We start from the raw sequence: 14,363 nt of genomic DNA, 5'->3' as shown, positions 1-14,363 counted from the left end.
TGATGGGAGAGTGGAATCTGCCACCCCATTTGTTCCAATCCAAAATGCAAACTCAGTGACGGGTCTACCATTCTTCACTCCGGAGATTACGACCAACATCAACCCAATATTTACACCATGGAGTGCACATGCAAACCAAACTTTAACTCCCAATGCTCAGCATGCACCTCCAATACCTCATCAGGTCCATCACAGCCTCATGCACAAACAAACTTACCACACCAAGAGGACATGATGGAGGAGTCAGTGGAACTCATCAACTTAATCCCAGAATAAATAATCGAAGATTCAAATCTCGACGAGGTAAAACTGTTTATCTTCACGGAGATGCAAGAACAGAGGCAAATTCTTAATTGTCCAATGGCACTTTACAAGTGCACAATGGACATAAGAGCACTAGTCGATCCAACAGTAGGGCAACATGCAATGATCCCAGTTCCCTTTCAGAGAAGGAACCCAGTGCATGCACCAAGAGTGCTGGAGAGTGGAGACCTACACAACTGGAATATCAACATGAATAGGGCTATCTCATTCATTATATGGAACGTTCGTGGTGGAAACAATGATAATTTCAAATTAAATTTTAGGAAAATAATTGACACCCTCGTCCTTGCATGGTCACCTCTTGGAAACAAGAATGGACAACCATATGCCTCTTTTAAACCCATTTGGTTTCTCCGACATGATCAAAATTCCGGCTGATGGACAATTGGGTGGTATGGTCATCCTATGGGACCATACTCTTGTCAATGTCCATAGCTTTGTTCGTAGAAGCCAAGAAATTAGTGCAACCATTGAGGTAATTCCTACTCACAAAACTTGGTTATTTACCTCTATATATGCTAGTACTAAAACTAACTATAGAAATCAAATGTGGAATAACCTTATCAACATGCACGCTAATTTTAAGTGCACATGGCTAGTAGGGGGACTTTAATGATGTATTAGATTCAAACAAAAAATTAGGTGGTAACCATGTTAACAGAAATCGTACTAAATACCTTTGGAGCTGCATTAATAAATGCGACCTCATTGATCTAGGATTTAAGGGATGCAAGTTCACCTGGACAAATCGTAGGAAGAAAAATAAAGGTCTTATTATGGAGAGAGTAGATAAAATCTTTGCTAATAGCGATTGGATCAGTTGCTTTCCGAATGCATCAGTAACACATTTATCAAAAACTCACTCCGATCACAACCCTTTACTTCTTTAAATAATCCCTAAATTAAACATTGCCTTTCCAAAACCTTTTAGACTAGAAACCTATTGGTGCAGGTACCCCGACTTTAACAACCTAGTAGAAGAAAGTTGGAAGGGATCTAGTTACCTTGAATCGTCTAATTCCTTTCTAGGAAATGTTAAAGCCTGAAAAAATAAGGTCTTTGGAGATATCTTCAGAAAGAAAAAGAGAATCCTGGCTAGGTTAAAAGGCATCCAAGAATCCAAGCACTACCTAATAGTATCTTCCTTCAACAATTAGAACATCATTACAAATTGAATACAACAACTTTCTGAAAATAGAAGATGACTACTAGAAACATAGAGCCAGAATCTCTTGGGTTCAAGAGGGTGATGCAAATACAAAGTTCTTTCACATCATGGCATCTAACAATAAAAGGAAAAACAAAATTATGTTCTTTAAACATGGTGCGGGTGACTGGATCAATGATCCTTTGGAACTTCTAAAACATACCCACCAATATTTTCTCAACACTTTCACAACATCCCATCAATCCACCAACTGGATGAACATTCGTCGAGATCCTACAAGCTTCAATAAAATTGATCTCAAGACCTTCGATAATCCTTTAAATGCCTTTTGAGGTCACAAATGTTGTTTTCTCTTTTAAACCCTTTAAGGCACCAAGGCTAGATGGTATACATCCTTTTTTCTATCAAAAATATTGAAAAATCGTTGGGCCATCAGTCATAAATTATTGTCTCCCAGTATTCCGCAACAATACACTCCCAATGGGTATTAATAATACATATACCTGCTTTATTCCAAAAATCCATAATGCTAACAATTTAAAAAAAAAAAATTGGCCAATTGGGCTCTGCAATATGATGTACAAAGTCATTACTAATATTATTGCTAACACAATAAAACCATTTCTCAATGACCTGATTAGTCCATTTCAAGCAAGTTTCATTAAGAGTAGAAGAACTAGTGATCATGCTATCATAGTCAAGGAAATTATCAATCAATTCAAAAAGATAAAAGGGAAAAAGGACAATATGATACTAAAGCTAGATTTAGAAAAGACTTTTGACCGACTAGAATGGTCACTTATCTATCGTACGCTCAAATTCTTCAATTTCTCACCATCAATCTCCAAAATTAATCATGCACTGTATTTGTATAAGCAATATAGCAATCCTAGTCAATGATTCAACTACTGAATTCTTTAGTCCAAGCAGAGGTATTAGACAGGGTTGCCCCTTATCACCTTATATCTTCATACTTTGTAGGGAAATGTTCTCCCGTCTAATCTATCATGAAGTAGACATTTGCCAATGGGATCCCATACACCTAAGCCCCCGATATCCCGGCATATCTCACCTATTCTTTGCTAATGATCTTACTCTAATGGCTAGGGTGAACGAGAAATCATGCAACTCCATCAAAAATAGCCTTTCTCTCTTCTGCAAATTATCGGGCCAAAATATCAATCTCCAAAAATCAAAGATCATTCTTTCAAAAAGACTGTGCCCCTAATTTAGCCAAAGAAGTAGCAAGCAGCTTCAACATCAACATAAGCAATACTTTTGGGAAATACTTAGGGTATCCAACTCTCCAGAATCAACCAAACCAAGGGACTACCAATTCATTATTGATAACATGCAAAGAAAGTTGACTTCCTGGAGAGCAAACTTTCTTAATATAGCTGGCAGAACAACCCTAGCGATCTTCACCCTAAACTCAATTCCTAGTTATGCCATGCAATACACCTATCTTCCTACAAAAACCGTCAAACAAATAGATCGTATCCAACACAACTTTATCTGGAGATTAATGAATCCAAGAAGCTTCACTATGTAAGCTGGACTAGTATTACCAAAACAAAAGAAGAAGGGGGCCTTAGCTTAAAAACAGCCAAAACCGAGAACTTAATAACATTAAGCAATCTTGCTTGGAGGATTCTCACAAATCCCACAGCTATATGGTCGAAGCTCTTCATCTTCAAATATGCCAATAAAAATCCAAAAATCACCACCTCCTTCACTTGAAAAAGTATCCTCAAAGAGTAGTTGATTTGCTCAAAAGGTATTACGTGGCAGCCCAGTAAAATTCGAACCTTAGTCTTTGGACTTCCAATTGGGTACCAAACCTTCAACCACTAAGACAATGCATTGAAGGACCTCTTAGCAGAGGAGAATCAACCATCAAGGTCAAAGACATCTTTTCTAATGGCCAATGGGATCTCAAAAGAATTTCCTTTGATATTCCAAAGGAGATTAAGATCAAAATTGATCAAATACCAATGCAATTAAAGCCTGGGAACAATATACACCGGTTTGGAATCTCAACACCAATGGGTGCTTTATTAGCATATCTTGTCTTAACATTATCAATAATACCACCATCCATCAATATGACTTCATGTGGATATGAAAATTGAAATGCCCTAATAAAATAAAATTGTTCCTTTTGCAATGTCTTCATAATAGAATTCCTTATCGCCAATACTTGCAGCATATTGGTATTAACATTGATAGCAACTGTCCTATGTGCAATGAAGGAGAAGAGTCCATTGCTCACATCTTCATTCGATGCCCCATAGTTCAAACCCTATGAGACAATCTAGGAATCAAAAATCTAACCACAACTGTCACAGAGCACTGGCTACTTCACACCAAAAATCTTAGGCCAAGTTTTAAATCACCCCACATTGACCGGCAAGACCTCTTTCCCTTTATAATATGGGGAATATGGATAAATAGGAATAATAACAACACCAGCAACACAACTCTCCGCCTGTCACTCCAAAAAATTCTAAATCATTCCCTAGAATTCCACTTCATGATCAAAAAATCCTTCCACTCAAACCATCACAACTATGCAAATAATTGGCACGCCCCACAGAAATGTTGGATAAAACTTGACATATACGGAGCGTTCGAAAATTCTAAGTGTGGCTTAGGTGGAGTATTTAGGGACAGTACGGGAAAATGGATATTAGGATTCCATAAATACTGTCATGGCCTATTTCCTTTACATATTGAATTGCAGGCACTCCAGGAAGGGCTACGATTGGCGGACAGGTTTGACCTATTCCTATTGAAAATAGAAACGGACTCAACGGAAGTGATAAATGCTATTAACAATGGACATGTGATACTAGCTAATCTGATTTACTCTTACAGGTCATTAATGTGCCAGGAGAAGGGCCTTCTACTACGACATAATTTCTGACAAGGAAATGCAGTTGCGAACGCTCTAGCAAAAGAAGCAAAAAACAAAGAAAACAAACAATATAATCCGGGAAGAACTAAACTGTTTGCTGAACCGCCTCTTTTTGTGAAACATCTTACCAAGGATATGAGCTGGGAATGCAAATTGTCAAAACAACTACCTATCTCAGTTTGTAATATGCTTAGAACTCTAGGAAATCAAAATATTGCAAATGACAAAAGCTATTTGTCTGCGGGGATATCTAGCCTCAATGTCATCTCTAGTGACACTATGACATGTAATATGTTAAGCTCTATTTAGTAAGTAACATAAATCCTATTAGTACTCAAAAAAAAAAGATAAAAAATTTATTAGATAACAAGAAAAAGAGAAAAAGAACAAACAATTAAAGTGTCATAAAATGAGACAAACTCACTTCCTATCCACACAATTCAAAGAATATTCCACAATTACAAATATTATGAAAATCCACCAGATTCCAGCTAACACTCCATGTATGATAACTGTACTTCTTGTTTCATTGTTGCTACGGTTATAGCTACACACAAGGCACAACTGCAGCAGACGATTTCAAGAGCCCTCCATTTTTATGAACTTGATGTAGCTCTGAAGTGAAAATAAAATTATATCACAATTTTTTCCCTGTTCAATTTACTGGAGAAATCAATTGCAAAATATATTTGAGAAATAATCAAGAATTAAATTTAATTAGGAGATGAAGATTGATAATTACACTTGCAATTCTTTGATTGGTGCTCCTTGGCCATTTGTTCAAATAGGCTACCATCATAAACACCTCTAACCTTTTCTTTTCCCAACAATCCATGCTGGTCTTTGCAAAGGAAATAAAGGATTTTCCACTCTGATAAAGCAGCAATGCTGCATAATCCAGTTTATTATATTATTACTTTTTTCAAGAGGCCATAAAAATGGAGTTTAACTTTTATAAGCCACAATGTAAAAGAACTTTTATATATTAAGTCATCTAAAATATAATAGCATGTAAATCTAGCAGTCAACCTCGTGAAAATAGCACGGGCTAGCCAGTTTTGGGGCTGGTAATTGAAAAATAGCTAGCATTTGGAATGTCATTGAAAAATAGCCACTATTTGCTGTAACACGGAAAGTTTTAGCAAAATATACTGGAGATTGGTGCACATGTGTTTGAACTTCCAGCATATTATGCTGGAGATTGGTGCACATGTGTATGAACTTCCAGCATATTATGCTGAAACTCCAGTATATTATGCTGAAAGTTCACATGTAAAAACTTCGAACTCCATTATATTATGCTGGAATATTTTCCAGATTTTATAATTTATTGTCCTTTAAAATCCAAACTTGACAATAAGAAATTTATATTACCGTCCCTTAGAGTCCTTTGGTTGCTCATTTGCCTTAAGCATTTCATCCAATTCCTGGGCTGTCAAGGCGTTTCCATTTGAACGTGCATGTTTCCTGAATATCTCTTCGAATTTTTCCTGAACAAACCTTCAAAATGGCAAGATAGAGTTTGAGTTTCGCTGTTCAAGCATGCTAAAATATACTACTACTTTACAAGCAGTGTAGAACCCTTGTTAAGCATCAACAATAAGAGACTGAAGTTTTATTCACTGACGATGTAAAGAATTTATTTGTGGTTATCCAACTAATTTATTTCCGGAAGCACTTTTTTGAGAAGTACTTTTGAGAAAAACACACTTAAAAGCACTTTTTAAAAGCTTGGCAAACACTAATTGTTGCTTAGAAGTACTTTTCAAATTAATTAGCCAAACACAAACTACTTTTCACAAAGTTCGGGAGAACTCAGTAACTTTGATCAAAACTTTGCATTAGTATGTAAACTCGATAACTTAAAAGGACTAGAATTTCAAATTTATAAACTTCAAATTCTAACTCCGACGAGTAGAGGGAGAGGTTCTAGTGGAGCAAAAGAGAGGCATGAGATGCGTACCTTCCTTCAGTGTCATAGGCTCCACTATCACTGCCATGCTTTGCTAATTTGATGTTCTTCACTTCAATAGGAAACAGTAAAGAAGGCCACTTCCCCTGTGCATGGTACAGTTATAAATAGTTATCAGTTTCTTCCCTCCATCATTTTTCTCAAGCAAACTATATATTATTGGTGAATATATACTTTGTATTTAAGAACCAAATTCAATTCTTGTCCTTTTTTTAATTAACAGTACGTCCTCGCAGTGGCGAAGCCGGAAATTTATCTAGGGTGTACAAAGCTGAAAGAAGTAAAAAAAATCCTCAATAAAGGGTGTTACAATATATGTTATATACCTCTAAAATCTAATGTTTTACCTATATATACAGTATAATTTTTCGACGAATGTGGTCAGTTGACCACCTTTAGGGCTATATAGCTTCGCCCTTGCGTCCTCGCATGTCTAAATCTTGAATAAACTTGATTAATTTGTGAATTGAAGTTGTATCACTTATGATCATAGCTCTATCATTTCCGATAGTTCATTGATCTTTAATTAATGAAATTAGTTCAATAAAAGAAAGTGGGGTTTGTTCAAAAAGATTGACATTATCTTTTTATTACTCTGTTTCAAAAACATTGACACCTTTCAATATTTCCTTAATAAGAAGTATTTATAGTCATACAAATGGTATGGCGGGTTTCATACCACAAGATTCAAAAGTTTTACAGCCACACAGATGTTATGGCTTATTTAAGATCACATATTTTAAAAGTCTTCCTTTCTTTATTAAAGCTTGTGCCAAGTCAAAGTAAGACAATTTTTTTGAAACATAAATAACAAATTACAAGTCAAAATAAGAGATTCCTTTTTGCTATATTCCGGTTGTTATGAGCTTACTCTAACTCGTGTCTTCCACACATGGACAGTCTAATAGGTTATTGGCCAAGCTTCTAAAATTACCTTATTTTGAAAAGCACTTTTGGTGAAAAATAATTTATGTTTGGCTGATCAATTTGGAAAGCATTTTTGAACAGCAATTAGTATTTTGTCAAGCTTTTAGAAATGCTTCTAAGTGTATTTTTCTTAAAAGCGTTTTTCAAAAAAATACTTTTGAAAGAAGCTACTTTTTTTTTTTTTTTTGCTTCTCAAAAAATACTTCTGCTTCTACTCACAAGTACTTTTTTTTTTTCCTTCCTATAAACTTTGGCTAAATACCTTTAACTTTGAAATTGGAAAAGCTTAGCCCAACAGATTATAAATTGTTTTCATTTAAATTCAATTACATGTAACTTCATATGAATAGTGCCTATAACTTACGTAATTCTCTAAAAGGTGTCAAAACTATGAGAATCTTTTCCTAAAAATATTGGAATTAGAAAACGTAACAAAATTAGAAAAGAATAACTTCAAAACGTCATTAAACACACCATGCAAGATAAGGTTTCTAACATGTTAAAGTGTTAATACGACAATTTATGTTAAAACAATTTATGTTTGGCTGATCAATTTGGAAAGCATTTTTGAGCAGTAATTAGTATTTTGTCAAGCTTTTAGAAAATGCTTTTAAGTGTATTTGAGTCCGTTTAGATTAACTGATTGTAAATAGCTGATAAGCTTGAAGTGCTGAAAAGCTTTTTTAGGTGCTGAAACTGATTTGGATAAAAGTGGTGAAACTGATATTAATAGCTGATGTGTTTGATAAAAATCAGCTATTTTTGGCAAAATGACTAAAATACCCTTGATTTTTCTTTCGAAAGATTATAAATTAAAAAAAAATTGTAAAGAAAAGAATTAACACCAAATACGGAATGAAAAGAAAGTTAGAAAATTTATTTTGCGAAAAGTATTTTGTGAATTAAAAATTATTATTAAGGATAAACTAGTAAAAATGTTGTCAAATTAAAAGTGCTTATAAACTGAAAAGCCATAAGTTGAGGGTGATCAACTTATGACTTATGACTTATGGCTTACTTAATTAGCTTATAAGCACTTGGCTTATAAGCATTTTGGGTGTTTACCAAACGCATAGATAAGCCAAAAAGTGTTTATAAGCCAGTTTCACCCGCTTATAAGCTTAGCCAAACGCCCTCAATTTTCTCAAAAATATTTTTGCAAAAAAATGCTTTTGGAAAGAAACTACTTTTTTTTTTCTGCTTCTCAAAACAGCTTCTGTTTCTACTCAAAAGTTTTTGTTTTTTTTTCTTCCTAGAAACTTTGGCCAAATACCTCAATTTTGAAATTGGTGAAGCTTGGCACAAAAGACTATAAATTATTTTCAGTTAAATTAAATTACATGTAACTTCATATGAATAGCGCCTATAACGTACGTAATTCTCTAAAAGGTGCCAAAACTATGAGAATCTTTTCCTAACAATATTGGAATTAGAAAGCATAACAAAATTGGAAAAGAATAACTTTAAAACGTCATTAAACACACCATGCAAGATAAGGTTTCTAACATGTTAAAGTGTTAATACGACATGAAAGGCAGGTAATCTTTGGTTTATTTAATTTGCATGTGAACAAGACTGCCTGATTAATGTGCACTACTTAATTAGGGATAAAGTAATTACCAAGAATATGAAACTCAATTCATGAAGTGAAAGGAATTAAGATAGGCATCTGCCAGCTTGCTCCATATTTGGCACTTTCCAAAATCATGTGCATATTAGAATATATGACAATGTGTATAGAAAAAATTAGTATCTTATTGCTCCACTTTTGGTAATATTAGGGTCCATTTCCAGCCAACCAAACCACTTCTATAAAAGCTTTTACGAAAATATTTTGCCTAAATATAAATTTTTCACTATCAATACTTTAACTTGTTTAACTTGCTGTAGCAAGTTGTTTGTGTTATTTTCCAGATTACTAATAATGTAAATATTTTTTTCGCTGTCAATATAGAGTAGTTAAACTCTCTTAAATAATGGAGTAATATATTGATACTGTAAAGTGCATTTGTTTTGTTCTCCTACAGTGAAGTGTTTATTTTCTTTTTTTGTTTCTCCAGAAGGGAAGGATCCGTCGTCATATATGTGGATACTAATATTTTAGCAGAATACCTAAAACACCTTCTAATTTAGCACAAATTATTTAGTTGCACACCTAAATTATGACAAGTCCCAAATTTATGTGGTTGTTATTAAGTCTGTTCTTTTATTAGTAATCTCTCCGTTTCAATTTATGTGAAACTTGTTTGACTGGGCACGAAATTTAAGAAAAAATGAATACTTTTTGAATTTATTATCCTAAACAAGTCAAAAAGGGATCTAGAGTATTTGTGTGGTTATAAAAGCTTCTCGTTAAGGGTAGAATTGGAAGTTTAAGCTAAATTGTTTCCAAATTTAGAAAGGGGTCATTCTTTTTTGAACAGATCAAAATTATTATATTAGTTAGTGTTTTGATGGGAATATTTGAGAAGAGGTTGCTTTGTCCCTCATTGGAAAAAGAAAGAAAGGAAGAAAGCACTTCTTCGTCTTACATGATTTGAATATTTTAAAGATGTTTTGGAGGGAAACTAGAATTTGGCTATATTAGTAGGCACTTGGGGCACTTGGGCCAATTAAATAGCCCAAAATTTATTTCTTTTAGCTACCTATTAATTTTATTAATTAATAAAAAAATATTTTAATTATTAAAACGTTTTAATTTTGAAAAAGGTGACTTGTTTTTTAAAAGGTGCATATTGGCAAAGGTTGAGTTTGTTAATCCTAACAGATACCTAAAGGGTTTATAAATACCCCTTTCCTCTCCAAAACGAAAATCATCAGAAAAGCAACAGTTTTATCTTCTTCTTTTTCTGCTATCTTCAATTCACAAAGTTTGTTCAAGTGGAAATTTGAGTTAATTGATGGTACTCGAATTTCAGAGGCTTTGTAGAATCCTGGAGGAATTCTGCCATATTCCTTGCTGCAACGAAATTGGGAGGCTTGAATTCCTTAAGGACAGTGACTACACTATCAAGGCCTAATTATTTCGTCCCTATATTCTGTTATTTTTTCTAACAAAGGAAATAGGTCCACATAAACTGGCACGGAGGGAGTATCATTTTTCTTCCCTCCTACGACAGGGAAGGGTGCTTCTCATAACCCTTGCATCTACAAATTAATACGTAAGTAATAGTTCTCTTCTTTCTTTTTTCTATTCCCGTGTCCGGTATCCGCATTGGGGTCTGACTAAATTCGGATTCGCTCCGGGAAGTCCCACATTAGGGTAAAGCGCTCCCTAACAAAGGCAACTCCATATCCAGCAAATAATAATTCTCTCTAGTCATGCACACCCGGGGCGAAGCTCTGTGCCAAGGGTGGTCAACTGACCACCCTTCGTCGAAAAATCATACTACGTATAAGGTAAAATATTGACCACCCTTCGTCGAAAAATCATACTACGTATAAGGTAAAATATTACTTATTATTGATTAAAAATAGATTTTGAACACCCTTGCATAGCCCACTGGCCCTTATTGAATTTTCTGGCTTCGCCACTAATGCACACGTCAGAGAATAAAGCTGGAAATATACTTCTGATCACAGCCACAGGCTTATTATCTGATATGAAACTTTACCAATAGAATCTTGAATAAATAAAATAATTAGCTTCATGGACAAACAATTCGTGAATAAATAGATTTGACAATATTTTAAATCATCTTTAGGTCTCAATTCTTCGCTTTCCACTGTGGAACATTAATCTAATTAACTCTTCACTCATTCATACAAAATCTTCTCTTCAAGTTAGGGAAAAAGGGATATTTTCTCATTTATTTTTTTCAGTTTAGTTCTTCTATGTCATATGTGTTAGTAGAATAAGTCAAAGATTATGTTAATTGTTTTGATTTGTTTACCTAATATTTAGGAGATTTGGTTTCCGTTACCTAGAGTTTAGTAAGTAGTACCTATTTTTATGCTTTGTTTCAGCAGATTCTCATTGCTATTCTGGTTTCTGCATTAGCATAACCTCACTTATTTATTTATTTTTGACAATATTAAGTATGAATAGACCTACCATAGTCTTTCAGTGTAATTCTGTTTTATTTCTTTTACGATCTTCAAAATGAGATTTAGATTAAACAACTTATTAATTCAAAAGAATCATATAAAGAGACAGAGATAGAGATAATTACAGGTCGAGTTTTGCGACTGAGGCCAGCATTAATAAAAATGGAGGCGAAAACGGAGAGAAAAATACCACTTCCTATTTTCCGGAAACCTGATAAATCAAAGAGAAGATTGTTTTCAGAAGAGAAAAAAAAAGAAAAAGATGATACATAAAATGAAGTAGAAAAGTAATAATTAATAATGTGGAAATTATTTTGTAAAAAAAAGAAAAACGACAAACGAACAAAAAGATATTTTCCAAGGAATAAACACGAACGGTCGAAAGATGACAATTCAACTCAAAATATCACAAATTAGAATTAATTGATCGCTTGGCCACAATTGCTTTGTAGTTTCCTACTAGCTCCATTCAAACTATGCTTAAGAAAAAATGACATTAAAATATTTAAATAGAAATTAAAACCTTGATAAGTTTCCCATGGGTAAATAACTCCATCCTTGTTGATATCAAAGAACATAACATGTTTTTCCAGAGGAGTTGGCTCTTTCTTCTCAACTCCTGCATACCAAATTACACGAATTATATGTAGCTATTTTAAATTTTCAATCACAAAAACTTAAAAAGAAAAAAAAAGAAAAGAAAAATCGCATACCCTCTTGGTGAATGCTGTTGTAAGAAGCCATAAAATCTATGAATAAAATGAACAGAGAAAGAAGATGAAAATATCAATAAGAATTTGGATATGAAAGATTGGAAAGAAAAGAATAAATTTTGAGGTTGCTCTTTAACTCTTTCTTGCTGTGTAGTATTCGTATTTCACAGAATAAGTGTGTATATATACAACACCTGAATTTTCTTAGTAGGACCAGCACTACACACCTGGATTTTCACTTTCGCATCTGGAATTTGGAATCTTTTTCATTTTATTTTCATTCTCTTTTACCTTTTTCTCTAATTTAATTTGTTTATTTTCTTGACATTATTTAACTAAAATATAAAGCATGTGCTGGATCTGGAGTAGTTCGTTTTTTTTTTCTTAAAAAAAAATTGTTGTAATCAGCTTTCAATGATGTATACTTCTCACTTAGTCTAAAAATAGAATCTCTTATTTCTTAAAGAATGTATACTTTAGGGGAAATGTTTTTTATGATGAAATTATTAGGTGGTATATATTTAGCGTAATTAAATAGGGGGAAATGACTTCTCACTTAGTCTAAAAATAGAATCTCATATTTGTTAAAGAACGGTATACTTTAGTGGAAATGTTTTTATGATGAAATCATTATGTGGTATGTATTTAGTGTAATTAAATAGGGGGAAATGACTTCTCGCTTATGTAAAGGTTATCAAAGAGGGGAGACTTCACCTATTGCCAAGGTTTTGGTTTAGATTCTCGTATCTCTCGGATACGCAGACTTTATTCTACTTTGTGAAAATAAACAAGTTGTTTCCGATAAATCCTTGATTCAAAGAAAAAAACGCTAACAAGCTATGATTGTGAAGATAAAGAAGTTGTTTCCGATAAACCTTCGACTCAAAAGAAAAAACCCTAACAATATTATGACTCTGCATTAACTAATTCGTGAAAAAAAATGGTCACAAAATTAAGATAGTAATAATATTGTTGCTTCTTTCTTTTCTTTTCTTTTCTTTTCTTATTATTATGTTTTTGGTGGGCTCATAGTTCACCGCCTAAAAAATATTAGATTTAAAACGTTGAAGCAACAGATCGCAAAAGCAACTTAATTATTTGGCTTGAAAGTTAAAGCATCAATCTAATAAAGCAACAACAAACATTATTTGCTTTATGAAGAAATAACGTATTTGTACTTCCTTTCGTTCTTGCCTTTGCCCTTTAGCTTTACAAGATGCTTCCGTGAAGCATTAACGAAGGAAAATGCGTCGTCTGTGTGGGGTCCTTGAGAAATAAGGGCTTGAAAATTTTGACTCTTGAATGATCTCATGATTTGTTATATTTTTGGTATTGCAGTGTAGAGTTTGGTTTACGAATGATCTCATTGTTCAAGAATTTCTGTTATTGCATATGTATATATATAGCTTGGTTTACATATGGCATCATTCAGTTGTGAAGATCATTTTCTGACCAGCTTACACATACCTCCTCAACTATTCTATCGGATATATATTCTCTCATTAGTACAAGTGTCGAGTAACGTCTCTACCTTCAAGGCAGATGGCATAACAGTTTACAGGGGCGGGTTAACCATTTTTTTTTTTTTTTGGTAACTAACTTTTGTATTAATCACCTTTGAAACTTTACAAAACTATAACTAACCACAGCACAGTTAGTTATCTCAAAAGAAAATATCTCAATCTATACTCCTCACTATTACTATATACATGAAGATCTCATCTAAACTAATTTCCTTCACACCTAAAATGAAAAAATTTCCAATAGTTCTTGAACTCTGCTGCCAGCTCGCACATGACAAGTATAAACAATTTCTCGAGCAATTGCTTCCCAACTTCTGGCCTTCTTTTCAAACACTCTATTGTTCCTTTCAATCCATATAGCATAGACACATTCCGCATATACCAGTTTGAATAGTTGAGCTTGTTTAGATTTCCCTTTAGCCCTTTTGATAGCCCAAGTAGCATGCTGATTCCATTCATCTGGTGCTTGTTGCCATTGTAGCCATTTCTGCATTATCCTCCATATAGCCTTAGCATAGTCATATTCTACAAACAAGTGGTCTCTAGTTTTCAGTTCAGCTTGACACAAAGAGCAAGTATTGTCCACTTGTTATACCCCATCGCATTAGCCTATCTGTTGTAGCCAACCTCCCCTGCAATACCAACCACATTATAAAGCTTGCCTTTGGTCTTGCATCATTCTTGAACATAAGGCATTTCCAGACTACTGGTCTCATTTCAGGGAGCAATTTGTAGTAGATAGCATTAGTCAAGCTCCTTGAGCTTGAAGTTG

The 14,363-nt window shown here is 33.8% G+C and overlaps 1 protein-coding gene across 5 annotated transcripts; it reads right to left on the bottom strand.

Annotated features, from left to right (window-relative positions):
• On the bottom strand, positions 4,744 to 13,437 carry LOC109233099 (probable peroxygenase 5). Of its 5 annotated transcripts, none has more exons than XM_019398861.1 (8): positions 13,247 to 13,437; positions 12,069 to 12,082; positions 11,879 to 11,974; positions 11,481 to 11,566; positions 6,373 to 6,467; positions 5,784 to 5,909; positions 5,152 to 5,297; positions 4,744 to 5,060 (listed from the first exon to the last, which is right to left on the bottom strand). In XM_019398861.1, the coding sequence occupies exons 1-8, from the start codon at positions 13,378 to 13,380 to the stop codon at positions 5,047 to 5,049; spliced, it is 711 nt and encodes a 236-aa protein (XP_019254406.1). In that variant the 5' UTR covers positions 13,381 to 13,437; the 3' UTR covers positions 4,744 to 5,046. The 5 variants fall into 5 exon arrangements, with proteins under 5 accessions (XP_019254406.1, XP_019254404.1, XP_019254405.1 ...); XM_019398859.1 differs by having other exon boundaries at positions 12,069 to 12,104; positions 13,263 to 13,437; XM_019398860.1 differs by having other exon boundaries at positions 4,744 to 5,072; positions 12,069 to 12,104; positions 13,263 to 13,436.

This window comes from Nicotiana attenuata, chromosome 10 (assembly GCF_001879085.1).
Source record: "Nicotiana attenuata strain UT chromosome 10, NIATTr2, whole genome shotgun sequence".
NCBI classification, from domain to species: Eukaryota; Viridiplantae; Streptophyta; class Magnoliopsida; order Solanales; family Solanaceae; genus Nicotiana; species Nicotiana attenuata.
This window is presented reverse-complemented; position numbering and strand designations above follow the sequence as displayed.

Bases quoted from the DNA above. Each gene is read 5' to 3' on its own strand.
- LOC109233099 (XM_019398859.1), bottom strand. From the start codon at position 13,380: ATGAGATCATTCAAGAGTCAAAATTTTCAAGCCCTTATTTCTCAAGGA. The intron at 11,567-11,878 runs GTTTTAATTTCT...TTGATTTATCAG, and splicing joins CCCATGGGAAACTTATCAAG to GTTTCCGGAAAATAGGAAGT. The intron at 5,298-5,783 runs GTAATATAAATT...TGGATTATGCAG, and splicing joins CCAAAGGACTCTAAGGGACG to CATTGCTGCTTTATCAGAGT.